Below are 17463 nucleotides of genomic sequence, written 5' to 3'. Positions count from 1 at the left end.
GCGATTTTGCACGGTCTCTACTTATTATTATAGACTGGAGAAACAAACATATCATTAAATAACATGGTATACCACGAAAGTAATCTTAAAACTTTTATATTAAGGACGACTAAAGGTGCTCTGTCTTTTCATCGAATTAAAGATTGATTATGTTTATCTGACTCATTGTATACCTATTAGTTTTTTTTTTCAATCAGACTATTACCATAGACAAATTTCAAGACCTACGATGTACGATCTTCTACAAATTTGTTCCTAAGGGCATCAACTGCTATTTTCTTCATTTTGAGCCAAATTGAGCACAAAAAACCGACATACTGAACGATATATTTTACCATATATTTGGACTGAAAACCCATTCAAACTTCAGCTCATTAGCGCCTGCTCAGTTTTTAACCGATTGAGCTGAATCGTTCACAGGCTATTCCACTCACTAAAGGCACAATTCTAGGGGGTGCCCTGTGAAGTTTTCGGCATATTTGTATTTTGACCAATATAATTCCATATTTTTCTGTATACTGTTTCACATTAAATTGGGAATATTTTTTTTCTTCTAAGTTGAATTCATTTTAAACTAACCAAAATGATTTTTTTCTATTCACAGCCCCATCGATATGGATTCAAGAAAAGATTCTTCCCTTCCTATGACGTTCACATGGAGTGGAAGTCGCAGCAGTCATGGCATCGATTATGAGAAAGATCTTGCTCTCACGCTGTTCGTTGCTGCATCCTTAGAGGAGCGTACTTTCCGCCTCGCAACGGAGATGAATGTGGCCGGAAAGTTTGATGACGCTGTTCTGATATTGGACGATCGGAAAGAAGTATGGTTCTTTCAAGCCAAGCATAGTCAGACATTGAATGGCAAAATTGAATTTCAAGAGTTTTTTCCTCTGAGTCTTGATGAGAACACTCAATTTTCCCTACCAATGTACATTCAGTCGTTCCTGAATGTTTCACAACGAAGTGAGTTTAAAAATTACAAAAAACGATTTATCATCTACAGTAATAAATCAATTAATGAAAATACTAGAGATAAGCTAGGAGAGCTCGTTGACATACAAAACTGTGCTCTAAATGACTCATTGGAGAAGAAAGTGTTTATCAGAAGTAGTGAGAAATTTGAACCAAAAGCAGAGAAAATACCGGACTTACTGAACAAAATAACCGAATTACCTGTTGCCATAAAGGATGCTATTATTGAGCTTCAGAAGACAGGAACAGTAAAAGGTATCTTGCGTAAATACACCACTCCTCTACGATCCATATTGGAAATAGACGGCACCGTCCGTTTTTCAGAAACATTTACAGAAAATGACGATGATATCAATCAACAATGGCTATGGAACGAACTTCAAACATATTTTACTAGTAAACGCCTATCAGACGTGGAATTTCATAAAAAGATTGACAAACGCATGTTGCAAAATAAATCCGGAGAAACAAGTTTTCCACGGTTTATCAAAGAGTCCGATTTAAGAAGTTTTTTTGATTGCCTTGTCATATGTACCGATCAACCTGACAAACTTTTCCGGTTGAGAGACAGTATTATAGCATCGGCTGTAGGGGACTGGATTCATGAGAAAGACCGTGGCTTGTTTAGTGATAGAACCAAATTCCATGGCATATTTGAAAAGGAATTTGATATTTGGTACATGGTTACAAACATGGATGGAAATCAGAAACCTTTTTTGAACAGTAACGAAGGAAACAAGTGTGTTCATATGGCTAAAGCAGAAGTACGCAGAACTTTACAAAATTTTACAGAAGCAGATTTCAGTAGCTATGTTGAACGTAAGCTTATTTTGCAAAATGGTCAGATACTTACAGAAGGTGGATTTGTTTCAATTCTGGAGCAATCGTCTGGTCGGAATGATTATTATGTACTGGTAGGTGAACCAGGCGTGGGAAAAACAACTTTCATGAAAAAACTCGCACATTCATTACAAACTGACTTCAACAAACACGTGTATCTAATTTGGTTAAGTAGATTGTTCAAAAAATACGAAGCAGAAAACGATATTCTTACACTTATCAAATCCACCATTTCAAAGTCGATCCAACGGATAATTCAAAGGAGTTTGGAAAGTTGTCCACAACAATGTTACATTCTACTTGATGGTTTCGATGAGATTGATAATTCGTACCAAGGTTCAGCTATCAAGCTTGTCAAAGAAGCGTTCTACAAAAATAATATTCGGGTTTTCATTAGTAGTAGAAATCATTTTAAAGAAATACTCGAGAAAGACTTGCATGCTAAGGCATTGAATCTTGTTCCGTTAGTTGAGGAAGAGCAACTTCTGTTCTTGAAAAACTACTGGGATATCAGCTCGGGAATCAATGAGATGGATTTTGATCGATTTCAAAGATTTGCAAAACACGTGCTTAAGGCTTTACATGACAACATTCATTCTGCTCATTTCCGCTTTACTGGCATCCCTTTGATGATTCGAATGCTAGCTGAAGTCTACAACAAAAAATTTGAGGAATACTGGAAATCGTCGAACGCAAATGTTACCGAAATATTAGATTCAAAAACCAGATTCAGTGTGTTGCATTTATACGAAAACGTCGTTAACAAATCGTTTAATATATTCGTGAAGAAAATAAATAATGAAGAAGGTTATGCAACAGTTGATTCGAAAATTTTGAAATTTTTCAAAAACAATTTGGAAAAATTCTATCGTGCGCACGAGTTCATTGCTATTAATCAAATTAACATTCCTCAATTACGAAATTCATTAAGCTATGACGATTCTGTAACAATTCTGGAAAACATGCTACAAATCCTGGACAATGGAGAAAAGTCGTTATTAATCAATATTTCGAACAAGAATCAGTTAGAGTTCACTCACTTGTCGTTTGCTGAATATTTCCATTCCAAATTTTTGTATGAACGTGTGTCAGAATGTGAAACGATTCTGTTCGAAGTTTTGAAAAAATATGAAGTAGTTCGAACCTTTTTCTTTTCGATGGTTGAGGAAAATTGGGAGAAGAGTTCGTTGCAAATGAACACAATCAACAGAATTTGTCACAATAACCCTGAAATAATGTACTTAGCCTGTTCGGGTGGCTACGAATCTATTTTGAAAGAGCTCCTGGGCCACCATCAAGCTAGAGTATTATTCTGGTCATTCAAAAGTAGAACACTCCTGCATGCGGCTGTTGAGTCAAAGAGAGAAAATATACTAAAATTAATTCTTTGTGAACATCGTTTTGGCTATTGTACTCCTCATGCAGCAAACAATAACACAATGAATACATATGAAACTAAAATCAACATAAATACTCCAGATTCATGGGGAGCTTTAGCTATTCATATTGCTGTATCTGATCGAAATAAACCATTTGTTGAAATGCTTGCGCAACATGGTGCCAACATTAATGCTCAAGGCTTTGGGGGAGATACTCCTCTACATTATGCTGCCCAAAAGGGTGATTGGGAAATGATCGAAATGTTAACAATTAAATATGAAGCAAACCTAAATATTCGTGGTGATAAAGGACGAACTGTTCTGCACATTGCGGCCTCAACAAGCGACTTAAGTATTGTAAAGATGATGATTGAAAAGTTTTCATGTGACATCAATGTGAAAGATCAAAGGGGTAATACTTCGCTTCACTATGCTGTAATGCATAGTACGTGGGAAATGGTCAAGATGTTAATTGATGAATATAATATTGACTACAACCTTGCCAACGAAGATGGGCAAACTCTTATCCATTTGGCTGCTCAAAGAGGTAATATAGACATTGTAAAGATGCTTATAGATGACTATGTGACTGATGTCAATAAGCAAGATAACGATGGAAATACTCCTATCCTTCTTGCTGCCCATTTGCGTAAGTGGGAAATGGTCAATATGATGATAGACAAATATTCAGTAGACTACAAAATTGCCAACAAATTTGGAAGAAGTCTCATTCATTTGATGGTTGAATCCCGTAGTAAGGAAATTGTAAAGACTTTTATCGATAACTATTCCGTTGATATCAATGCACAAGACAACGATGGGAATACTCTTCTCCTTTTTGCTGCCAAATATGGCAAGTGGGAAATGGTCAAGATGCTGATTGGCAACGATTTCAAATATTCAGACTACAAAATATCCAATAAAAACGGACAAACTCTTATCCATTTGGCGGTTAAAGGAGGTAATATGGAAATTGTAAAGATGCTTGTAGATGGCTATGAGGCTGGTGTCAATGAGCAAGATAACGATGGAAATACTCCTCTACTTCTTTCTGTCGAATTTCGAATGTGGGATATTGTCAATATGTTGATTGATCAATATTCAGCAGATTGCAAAACTGCCAATAAGTATGGAAAAAGTGTCATCCATTTGGTGGCCCAAATCGGAAATAAGAAAATTTTAAAGACTCTTATAGATAACTGTTTGGTTGATATTAATGTCCAAGACAACGATGGAAATACTCCTCTCCTTCTTGCTGCTAAATTTCGTAAGTGGGGAATGGTCAATATGTTGATTGGCAAATATTCGGCAGACTACAAAACTGCCAATAAATATGGAAAAAGTCTTATTCATTCGGTGGTCCAATGCGGTAGTAAGGAAATGTTAAAGATACTTATAGATGACTATTCGGTTGATATCAATGTGCAAGACAACGATGGAAATACTCCTCTCCTTCTTGCTGCCGAATCAAATGCGTGGGTTGTGGTCAATATTTTGATTGGCAGATATTCAGTAGACTACAAAACTGCCAATAAATATGGAAAAAGTCTTATTCATTTGGCAGCCCAAGGTGGTAAGAAGGAAATTGTAAAAATGCTTATGAATGACCATGAGGCTAATGTAAATACGCAAGATAACGATGGAAATACTCCTCTGTTGCTTGCTGCCGAATTTCGCATGTGGGATATTGTCAATATGCTGATTGTTGAATATTCAGCAGACTGCAAAACTGCTAATAAGTATGGAAAAAGTGTCATCCATGTGGCGGCCCAAATCGGAAATAAGAAAATTGTAGGAATGCTTATGGAAGATTGTGAGGCTGAAGTCAATACGCAAGATAACGATGGAAATACCCCTCTACTTCTTGCTGCCGAATTTCGTATGTGGGATATTGTCAATATGTTGATTGACAAATATTCAGCAGATTTCAAAACTGCAAATAAATATGGAAAAACTCTCATCCATTTGGCGGTTCAAAACGGTAATAAGGAAATATTAAAAGTTCTGATAGACGACCTGTTGTTCGATGTCAAAGCGCAGGACAAAGAAGGAAAAACACCTCTTCATTATGCTGTCGCTAGATTCCAGTGGATTTATCCTGATGTCTTTGAAGATATGCTGAAGATGCTGTCAGATGAATTTGTGGCTGTGCAAGACAATACCCCGCTTCATTTTGCTGCCACGCACTTTAAATGGGAAACGGTTCAAATGTTTACTAAGAAATGTACTGCAAACACCAAAATTTCCAACGTAAGCGGACGAAAAGTCATCTGTTTTGAGGACGAAGAAGGTAACAAGGAAATTGTAAAGATGCTTATAGATGACTACGCGGCTTATGTCAATGCGCAAGACAACGATGGAAATACTCCTCTTCATCTTGCTGCCATAAATAAAAAGTGGGGGATGGTTGAAATGTTAATTGATAGATATAACGCTGACTACAGAATTGCCAATAAACAAGGAACAACTCTCATCCATTTGGCAGCCGAAACAGATAACAAGCAAATTGTAAAGATGCTTTTTCATGACGAGGTGGCTGATGTCAATATGCAAGACGAGAAAGGAAAAACTCCACTCTAATTGGTGTGACAAAGCTCCTGAATGGTCAAGTAGATTGTCTGGAAATACTGGTGCAACTGGACTTGATTACGACCAGTGAATCAAAATTCAACCATCGCGCAACAATAATGACAATGTCGCAACCTGTATTTGTTGCGACAAACAAACCCATGCGACATAAGTTTGTCCCAACTTGAAAATAATAGGATTAACATCGTACACCACGAGTTTAGAGATTTTCAAGCCTTGCATTGCGATTTTCGAACGGTAACTTCGAGTCGGTAAACACTGCAGCTCTGGTGAAGCTCTATCATCAAACAGTTTCGACTTTGGGTTAGCAATAATTGATTATTCACGAGTTGAAAAGTACGCAACAAATTCAGCTTCCGTTTTGTCTGCAACAAAAAATTTCGAGATCATGTCATTATCTGTTACCAGTAGGGATAATGAGTAATCGTCGCACCTTCTTTGTTGCTTGTTTTGTGCCTCTTTTGTCTGACAATTCTCTTCACTGATTACGACTCAAATTTGATTTGGTAAAACGAAATATTTTGCATGAGTCGTTAATTTAGATGTTAATTGACCAATCTACCTTTTGATTGCTTAAAAAATATTTCCATGCTTAATGGCTTGCACTCAAAAAACGCTCAAAATCGCATATTTTGCCCTATAAATTGAGGTATAGCTCAAAACTGTGACGTGCCAGAGCAAATCGGATACTGGTTCAGCGGCCCAAAATCTGTCAGAGACACATAAGTTTGCTCTTGAGACAAAAAAAAAGTTGCGCTGTGTCATCGAGCAAACTTAAATTCCATTTCTACTACGTTTAATCACCGCATGACTTTATCATTATTAACTTCAATTGGCTTTTTTCGATGATATGGATACTACTCGAGAAGAAGGGAGTAAGGAAAGCAATGAAAGAATACGGTGGATATATACACTGAGGATACTGTACGTATGGTTTTCATAGTTTACATCTTATGAATCAGTTATTTTTATTTTTTCATCATTTCATAGTTCTCGTACACTGAGGATACCGCAACTCCGAAAATCATACGAACCAACTATGATTTTTTGCCATAAGAATTTCTTGCGAAAATCATAGTTACAAACTATGATTTTGGATTCAAAGCGCCAACTATTATTGTCATACTGTTACTGTATGTATTTCATAGCTCTCATGTATGAAAATCATACCGATAACGTATAAAAATTGAAATTATGTCTTATGACTATCATACATATTTTTATGAAATATTCCGCATAAACTAAAAAAAATCGCAACCTGGAATCGAACCAGGAACGCTAAGATTAGAGAGCGCGTGCTTTACTCATGCGACCATCGACACTTCGAAAGCTGCAGTGGTTAGAAGCCAACAAAAGGTTTTGTTGTTTTTTGGCAATGGCATTTCATAATACATCTTATGATTTTCATACGAAACTTCTTATGATGTTTTTCATACGACAAGTCTTATGAATTTCGCTGCTCAGTGTATGAAAAGCATACGAGAACTATGAAATGATGAAAAAAATAAAAATAACTGATTCATAAGATGTAAACTATGAAAACCATACGTACAGTATCCTCAGTGTGTATAATTGGAATATTGACATTTTCTCAAACCAACTTCCGTCTTTTTACATTATTGCCTTAGATAAAAAAATAGAAACTTTTATCACGCGATTTCAAGTAATTCAGTTCTAATTGTGTTTACAATTATATGTGGTAATTAGCATGGGACAGTAAGAAGACAGGAGTGAAGTACATTTTATGAATTCCAGGCCCCATACCAACTTTATAAAATTTCAGCTCAAACGGAGAAACTATATTTTAGCGCCAGCCGTTTTAAGTTTTCATTCGATTTACTATGAGGAATATCACTTTATCAAAGAAAAATCGTCACAAGTTCCCCCTAAGCCCCTACGAATAATTCGATAAATGATATCTGTTGAAACTTCTACAAGTAACCAACCCACCGAAGACCGCAAACCGATCAAAGACATGTGGAAAAAGTTATTGACTAAAAACCGAATGGCATGGCAACGCTGTTTAACATGTAAGGAATAACAAAAAAATAATAAAAACTCATAAATTTATCGATCGGATAAGGCTCAAAAACTTTATCCACAAACGTCACATCGCTTTGCGGTCTTTTTCTTCGAATAAGTAAATTTTCCCCACACTAAATCGTATAAAAATTTCAAAAATGGCTGGAGCTAAAATATATTGTTTTTGATCGAGCTAAAATTTTGCATAGTTGATATGGGGGAAAATGGAACTAAAAAAGTATTCAGGAACGAGAGTTTTCCCATTTTTTATTGTGTCCCATATAACCGTGTCCCAGACTAGTGGTTATATAGTTAGGATCAGGATAATAAGATGTAACGTACTTTTTTCACCATTTTATAATGTATGTCAATAAACATGTATTCATGATAAATTTCTTTTTTGGCTGACTCAATTGAAAGAAATCCCAGATCAACGGAAAAAATATTAGATTATGTACACAAAAAATCAATAAAAGAATGTGGAGATCGCAGCGAGTTGTGCGCGCGAACGGCTGCTTTAAATTTTTCTGTCACGCGTTTTTCGTCTCCGCGTTGTTTGTTGTTAATTTCCCGACCGAATCGGGAATAGTGGCGCTATGCCATCCGGAAGAAGCATTTGCAAAGTTAGGCTGATACAAATTAAATTTTGACTTTTTGTCTCCCACCTCTCTCAAAAATTTTTGGCTGGATTTGGCATTTTGAGGGGGCAGATAAAAAAAAATAAATATCAATTTATTTATCGGGTCTTGCCAAAAAATCTTTAACAAATACGATGAGTTTTTAATATTTTTCAGATTAAATGCTTTATTATTTTTATCCCCCCCCCCTCGACCAGCAAAAGAGTTATGGGACAAAAAGTGAAATAAATATTTGTAACGGCCTTATATGAAAAAAAGAAAAATTTGAAATTTTTTCGTGGCTTCGTATTTTCGCACTTTGGTTGGCAAAATCGAGGAGCAACTGGTGGTCCTGCGCCATTCGGCAGGTTCTTGTATGGACACAGTGACTGGATTCCGGCGGAACTATTCCGGGTTAAGGAGGAAATTCAGGTGGATGTTTGTTAAAATTTATGTCGCTGAAGCATGTTGTGTTTTTGTGCTCGAAGTTGCTGCTAAGAATATTCTTGAAGAACTCAAAATTTTCGATTGTGAGATAGAATCGTTAATGTAATCGTGAGACGCTACGGTAGAAGGAAATGGAAGCCGTCGGGGTACACTTGTTGTGATGTTAGTTAGAGCCACGAGCGCGATTCTTAGTGATTTAAGAAAAATATTTCGATAAATAGTGAGTGCCGATATTGTAAGCATCGGTGTCAGGATCACAAACGGAAGTTGATTTTGCGTTAGCTGCCGTTTTTTTTAATACATAGTTCGTGAGTGATTCAAGCAGGCCCCGTGTGTTGTGAAAAGATTGGTAGCGGCATCAAATCAGGAAAAATCCACCATGAATGAGCAGCAGGAAGGAAGCTTTTCAGATAACGCTGAGGTATTGCAGTTTCCTGGCAATGCACAGTGGCGGGCCTCCATACAAAAGTCGGACAAAACCTCAAATGTTAACCGAAATTGCTAAAATTCACAGGTTATGATGGTTTTAGTTCACTAAATCTATTTCGGATATGGAACTTATCATATATTTTGATTTTACTATATTAGGGTGGTTCAAAATTTTGATGTCTGCTGATTATGGAAAGCATGTAAAAATAATCGATAGTAAACTATCACGATGTGCTTTCTGAACGTAGGTTTTGATTAACCTTTTAATTTGGGGGTTCTTAAATCATGTATTGGTATTGAAATAAACTACAATTGTGTATTTGGTGGTCCAAAATCTTCAAAACTACAAAATTCATTAGAACAAATCGTTTACCAACGTTTTTTCAATGGATCAATTCAGATACACACCAATGTTGGCTGACAAGACGTGGTATATTCTCAGGGACTGCCCAAGCTCATAGACCACGTGACATTTTACGGTGGGTGCACGGAGGTGTGTTAATTCAATCGTTATGGGGTCAGATAGTCTAATATAGTGAACTGCGACAAATTTGAACAGCTTTTTATCAATCTCATTTCAACAACTACATATATGCTCTTCCGAGTTTGGGTTGTAAGGTACACCTATCCCTGCTATCACTTATCGAAGCAACCGAAACAACCCTATATATAAAGAATTGGCAATTCATATTCGCAATATTGAAGGGAGTTTTTGATAAACCATCATCAGAGATCGGTTATCATATTTATGAACAGTACAGTTCCAGCAAATATTTTCAAAATCTTTATCACTCTGTGTGTCGTTCAGTGGAAATGTGTTTAACGAAACTGCATGAATAACATACAATAAATCTTCAAGTTTAAAAAAAACAATATAAGGGGTTTCACGAAAGAGCGTAAAATGTTTGTTTCATAAAATTGCGATTAAAATATTCAAAGATTGCCTTTTTGATCGCGACGTTTACGCAGAAAAAATATTTAACGTAGCGTTTAACGCCGTTTAGTGAATTCCTTTTATATTTTATAGATGATTGTTGCTTTGAACTGTAGCGATGCGCGATGTGCGTGTAGAAAAGAAACACGTAGTTGTCGACGAATTTGTGTCACTATATATTGAAACTTCGATAGAAGTTCGTGAAGAGATTGCTTCCAAGGTTGTTGAGCAATTCTAACGATTAAGATGAATCGAAGAAACGACCAGTTTAAGAAAATCAATGAGCAACGGTTTGTAGTTATTTTTTCTTGTTTTTCACGGTTGTTTTTGTCTTCCTTTTATTTTGAAGATTAAAAGAGTTAGTTGTATCTGGCGAAGCAACATGTGGGTAGTGTCTAAGAAAATAAAGTCTTATTCATACTTAATCATCACTCCTTTCCTCTCCAGCTTACTGTTTTTAACTGGAGCACCCACCTTCTTGTATTTTTCTATCTAAAAATATAATAATATTAAAAAAAAATAATTAAAAAAATGTTAAAGCTGTGGCCATCACATTATCAGACCCCAAACCATCCCCCCCCCCCCTTATGACCATCTGACATGGTGAAAGTCTCTTACAAGAATGAAAATTACACTAAATTGTTAGTATTCTGAAGTCAATTTGAACTATGTTAAGATAAAATTGAAACTTCAAACAATATCACTTCCTCCACAACCATGCGGCTCCATTGTGACCTGATAGAAAAAAAAATATTTTTTTCGCGCTTAGCGCAAAAATGCGCAAACAGTGACCTACATAGCCAAAAACTAGACAAAATTGCACGACAGATCCGGGATACGGCGTTGTTTTCTGATGTTTCCTAAACAAGTACTGGATCTCTTTAATACGAAGTTTTTCTCCAAAATTTCATAAAAGTCAATATGTTTGCATATTGTAAAAACATAATAATTTTGTGATTGAATTCCAAACAGTCCCTGAAATGTAATGGTTATTCATACTCAAAAACACAAAAAATATTGTCACATTATTCAAGTCTTCCTAACTTTTACAACGAACTCATGAAGGAAAGGAAGCTCATAAAATAAAGACAATAAATACTAATATTGTAGCACATAAAACTTCAACTTTGAACAAATCTACAAGACTCAATTTTCGACCAAATGACTTGAAAATTTGGGGTTTTCTTAGTTGAAGTATCTTTAATGGAAGAAAAATATTAGAAAAATAAAATATTGAAGTCGATTTTTGAGTTTTTGTCCGGCTTCCGGCCACTGTGCAATGGTGAGATCGTTTCAAGCTACTTGGTTATTTTTCTCCATCTTTTGCGTTGGCGTTCATTAACGATGAAAACCCATTTTTTGCTACGTTACACCTGCCCCATCCCCAGAAATCAGTATTTTGTTTCATTTCAGAGAGCGAGTAAAGGCGCTTCCCAACTAACATTTATTGTGAATGTAAACGTCAACCATGTGTCCTCAATACGGCTTGATGCTGAGTTACTGTGTTGTACATATGGACGGAAGCTTCTATGCAAGCCCTATACCAATGAATCTGGCGAACTTAATCCACCTGTACATGCTGTGGCGATCAGCTTCTATGCCACCTAGTCATAGCTCTTTTCTCGGCTCCTATGTAATTACTAACTGAATAACATCTTGAGAAGGCGCTTTTTCAGTCCTTTCTCAGTTGTTAAATAATAGTTTTACGGCATCCCCAAATTTAACGATTAAATATAATTAGGTTATGGATACCGTGACGCAATACATGTGGAACTGGAATTATCACTTTTAAAATTGAATAATTAAAGTACTTGCCGCTACTTGGAATCGAACTCCCGATCTCCGTATCCACTGGTCCCGATGATGTCCTCGCTGCCACACTGCTACAGGGGATACTCAAAATAACTGGGACAGGTAAAATTTTTACTTTTCGAAAAATGTTCAACTAGCCGTAAATTTTCGAAAAGGGCGTCAAATATTCTTAAATTTTTATTGTAAGTTCATCAACTAGTTGTGTATCAGTGGTCAAAATTTGGAAAAGATCGGGCTATTCTACACGAAGTTATAAAGGTTCTAGAAAAAGGTATAATTATCCGATAACCAACTTTGAGCTGTTATATCTCCGGATTCAACCAACCGAATGCAATGAAATTTTGATCATTTATGACTTATATAATGAGCTATTAAAAACTTTTGACTAAACTTAAAATTCTTCACACGAAAGAAAATTATAACGATTAGATTATTTTTCTAATAGAACACCAATTTATCCAAAACTTCATCATCGTTTCAAAATTCAAGATAGTAAATATAGTTCATTTAAATTCCCTCTAATTGACTTGAATATATTTATGTTTCAAAGGAAAGCAACCAAATAGCCGGCATTAAATTGAAAAAGTAATGGGATGCATATGAAAAATGGATAAATTTACTACAATACATACATACAATAAATGAAATCGCTCTAACTTTTTTTCTTATTCAAAATTTTAAATTAAGTCAACCGTTTTCCAAAGTTCATTATATTAGTCATAATTGAACAAAATTTCATTGCTTCGGTTCATTGAATCCGGAGATATAACAGCTGAAAGTTGGCTATCGGATAATTATACCTTTTTCTAGAATCTTCATAACTTCGTGTAGAATGGCCCGATCTATTCCAAATTTGAACCACTGATACACAACTACTTCTTATACTTACAGTCAAAATTTGAGAAAATTTGATGCCCTTTCCGAAAAGTTACAGCGAGTTGATCATTTTTTGAAAAGTGAAAATTTTATCTGTCCCAGTTATTTTGAGTATCCCCTGTATATATAAATAACATAGAAAATAGCCCGTTTTGGTTTTACTCCAGACAAGGCTTCATAATTGTGCCACAAGAAACCTTACCCAACTTCATCTTGCTGCAAAAGCTTGTGAAACGTCAAACGCAATAATGTTTACATTGAACAAGCTGTGTGGTTGCGCCAACAGATTTTTTTTTTCACAGCTTCTAGCTGAAAGAGTGTTTTTTAAACGGCTACGAAGCACTGCTGTTTTGTGTTTTGGCAACATTACAAAACGTACTGTATAAATGCAGCCGTTGTAGTGGTTGGGACTCTTACTCGATTTGCACATCTTCCGGCAAATCTTCCGGCATTGAATTAAAGTGCAATAAAAGCAACCCAAATAATTTCACAACACAGAGATGGGTAGCTGTAAAGAATTTGTGTAGTAGCTATATATCCCGCTTAAAGTTTGTTTTGACAATAATGTTTACATCCGATAAGCCGTGTTGGTAAACCAACAGTTTCTATATTACAGCTTCTAGCCGTAATGAAATCGTATAACGGCCTTTAAAGTGCTGCTGGTTTGGGGATTTGCCAATACTCCTATTCGATGTGTTCAAGTTTTCACATCTTCCGGGAAATCTCCCGGAGTTGGAATAGAGTGGAGTAAAGGCAGCCCCAGTGACAAGCAATGGATTTCTGAAAACCGAGTTTGGTAGCTGTATGGTGCTTGTTTTTCAGACGTGTATTTGCTTATGATTTATATTTGACTAGCTTTCCTTTTATTCAGCGTTGATTGCTTTAACTCGATGGTTAAACAACAGAAAGCAAATGACTGAAGCTTATAGCGCTGAAAATGTTAGTTGGGTTAAGCCTAGGCATAATGGCCAGGACACGTCCATCTCAGGAAGCACCTAGGACCAAGAAGTGACTAATCTTCTCAGCTTCGTCACCCCTACCGGTTTTCACCGTGTTTTGCTTTACTCATAAACTGAGTGGTTCGTACGAGATGTCCCCACTCGTGGTCTTTATTGTTAAATTTAAAACGCTGCACAGTATACAGGCCTGGCCGCTTTAATGCTTGTGGTGCATCTTCGATATACTGCAATCATTAATAATGGCAAGAAAAATGATAGAAGTAGTCGATTCTTTTATTTTCCAGGATTCTTTCAATGATGTATTAGGCCGTCGAAAAAAAATTCATGTTTTTTTTAGTCATACAATTTTCGACAACTTTAGGCCCCTTGTGGGACCACTTAGCATTGAGATACGAACTTCAAATTTTGACACGATCATTTCTGAGCTAAAACGGACATTTTCCAACAACGAACTTGTAACATTTCCATTGGGGGTAACATTCTGTTTTTGTTTGAAAAATCATGTTTTTCACGAACGTCAATTGATTTTTAAAGAAATAGGCTACCATTAGGCGTTTGAGGCGGGTCCTTCTGTAATACATTAAACTCCTAAAGGTAGGCTATTTCTTTTAAAATCAATGGATCACAGAAGCAATCTTTTCTAGTGTTCACCGCATGTAAACAAAGGCGCCACCGTGTGACAGCAGTGGAGTTATGTCAGACACACAAGGCTACGGTGGCGGTATCTGCTCGTTTCATAGCGGCCGTTTTAGTTATTTTGATGATCCATTGAGTTTCGTGAAAACATGATTTTTTCAAACAAAAACAGTATGTTACCCCCAGGTTTTACTTAAAGTTAAATTCAATATGCTTAAGACCTAGCTTAGGACAAAAAAAATCTACTCCTAGCTTGCCGTAAAATGTTTTAAAAGCGCAGAGAAAATATACTCAAACATGAACATGTTTAAGAGGCCTTGAAAAAGTTCTATACTACTTATATATTTCTTAACCCCCTAGCCTGGCGTAATATACAATAATACATAAAACTTACCAGTTTTCAGATGAATTCATTCGAATTTCAACTAATGGGGCCTTGCTAAAAGGAAGGTTACGCATTTTTTTCCCCTTCCCGATTCAGACGTCCACAATTTTTGAGGCTCCCATCATATTTGAAACTACAACTAATAATGAAGTGAACTTCAGAATTTCATTGAAAAATATTGATGTTTACGTCTTTGCCAGCGGATTGAAATTTTGTTGTAAGCTTCGTAGCCTACGGACGGGTTTAAAACAAAAATCCACTCCGGCTCCAGGCCCCCACAATACTTAAAGCTTTTTACGGCATCATCAGCATCGGCAGCCATGTTGGATATGAGCCTCGAAATTTCAAAGTAATAGTTCTCTGCCACCAAAGCGAATATTCGTATGAAAAAGTATTGCTTTTTTCACTGAAAATTTTCCTTGCTTCGCTGAACAACATGACGTTTTCTTCCAGCGAAGGCTTACGCGATACAGAAAATCGCTGAATTTCACACTAACACTGCAGAAAATCTGTCAACAATAACTCAATACACATGCATTTTCAGCGAAAAGATCTATTTGCGTGACAACAATCCACTCCCATGACTAACGGGCGGCCGCCGTCAAATATCAGGATTGCCAACTGTCCGGCGACTGCTGTCAGTTTTCTTTGTCGCCGAATCTGGCGCTGGGTCTTCGGCGCGGAAACCCAAAGGTGGGAATAAAATTTTGGGGTTTGCGCGCAATATCATCCTATAGGGCACTGCATTGTTTTGAAATTGTATGGGATTTTGACGTTTCTTGGCCTTGTTGTTTACAAGATTTCAGTAAGAGTGAAAGAGAAGAAGATAATTTCATGCAGAGCCCTATATGCTCACTCGCAGTGATTGCGATGATACTGCTTTGCTGCAGAATTGACAGTTTTTTATCACTTCAAAAATGCGAGGCAAACAATCATTGAAAAACAAAAAGTCAATGATTCGTTTGAAAACTTAGTGATGCAGTAAGACACGTTAATCTGGGCCTGCATTAGGACCTGGTATCTGCGGCATATCTGGAAGATTTGATATTTTCCCACGAACCGGAATGTCTTCGTAAAGAAGGGTTAGTTTAATTCGAATGGAATGCCGTTCTCGTTGGCTTTTCCATACTTCAATAAATAAATAAATAGGAAATAACTCATTCGATTTAGGTTACAGATGGCTTGGGATTCTATATGGTAGGTCTATCACGGCTGTTTCGTAAGTAATGCGAGGTATGCACTTCAAACGGAATCACTCAAGTAATTTTCGTTCAGTGCATTGTTTTTCCATGACCGGAATGGTCAAGAAATTTAACACAGCAAGCCCCATTTGATTTGACGTTTCGTTTCAGCTCCGGATCCGGATCCGGAATAAAGCGACGCTTTCTTATTTCTTTAGCGATTTCTTGCCTGAATTTCCCACGCATCGAGATAGGCCAAGACATTTCTTGCGATCTGCGTACCACCCATAAATTATAAAATAAAGTTCAGTTAGTTACAGAATTTTCCACTATCGGTGTTATCGGCATCGAAGACACCATTGGTTACGTAGACGTACTTAGCAACTTGTTGATTGTTACCAACTAAGAAAAAATTGATCATTCCATTTTCAACTCTCCTCAAGAACAGTTCATTATACGTTACTTTCTTCAACTTCGACCACTGTGTTTTACTGCACATGACGAATTTCGCGCCAACTCGACCAGTGGTTGGCAACACCCTCTCAGAATCGAATGAAACTTGGTGGGCATAAAGACTAGGTTTTTATAAGAAACTTTGCATACTTAAATTTTCGAAAATTTTCAAGAGTAACATTTGAAGAGGGCCTAACTTTTTTTCGAAGAATTTTTTAAAATCGATGTAACTCAAAAATGACAAGACCTATAGAAAAGTGTTGTATGGGGGACTTTTAGAGAATTGTCCAAGCTTTCATGAAAAAATATTTTAAAAATTCTAAATACATTTTTACACGCTAAAAAATATATTTTTAAAATTAAAAGTCAATTTACAGAAAATGCCCACTTTTTTATGTTTTGAAATTTTTTTCCAAGAAAGTCAATATTGTTGCCTAACTTTCCTCCACACATCACAAGATGGGCACTTTTAAGGAAAAAAAGTTTTTCTAACAAAAACATTTTCATGTTATTTTTTTTAGCGTGTTGCGCATTAACTCGTACAGGATGTATCAAGAATCCTTATACCCATTTAATAACACTCAATGGGCATTACAACTTTGTTTGATTGGGTGCCTTCTTTTTCTTGGCGTTACATCCCAACTGGAATAGAACCTGTTTCTCAGCTTGTTTTGATATCTGAATGCTTAAAACAGCATTCTGTTTGCTGAAATTGTATTATTGTGTGCCTAGAACCAGTGAACTAACATCATTATTAGAAGCGAATGATAAAGAATCGGTTTTATTTCAACAATGGCTAACCACTGATCGATGCAATTTGGAAACTATTACTAAGGCTATAGACGAGCTTGTTCCGTATTTTGTAGAAAAAGTTGATAAGCTTATAACTCATGATTTCATTTATAAAGAACAATCCTCATTTTTGCGGGATA

At 36.3% G+C, this 17463-nt stretch overlaps 2 protein-coding genes across 2 annotated transcripts in view; both read left to right on the top strand.

Annotated features, from left to right (window-relative positions):
• LOC109414878 (DAZ-associated protein 2) overlaps positions 1–17463 on the top strand; it is a 353216-nt gene that overhangs the window by 34090 nt on the left and 301663 nt on the right. The gene's annotated exons all lie outside the window — the stretch shown is intronic.
• LOC134288416 (uncharacterized) lies at positions 621–8194 on the top strand. The gene has a single exon (XM_062853252.1). It carries the CDS (start codon positions 645–647, stop codon positions 5769–5771), a length of 5127 nt encoding a protein of 1708 aa, XP_062709236.1. The 5' UTR covers positions 621–644; the 3' UTR covers positions 5772–8194.

The sequence above is a fragment of the Aedes albopictus genome, chromosome 2 (genome assembly GCF_035046485.1).
Source record: "Aedes albopictus strain Foshan chromosome 2, AalbF5, whole genome shotgun sequence".
NCBI classification, from domain to species: domain Eukaryota; kingdom Metazoa; phylum Arthropoda; class Insecta; order Diptera; family Culicidae; genus Aedes; species Aedes albopictus.
This window is presented reverse-complemented; position numbering and strand designations above follow the sequence as displayed.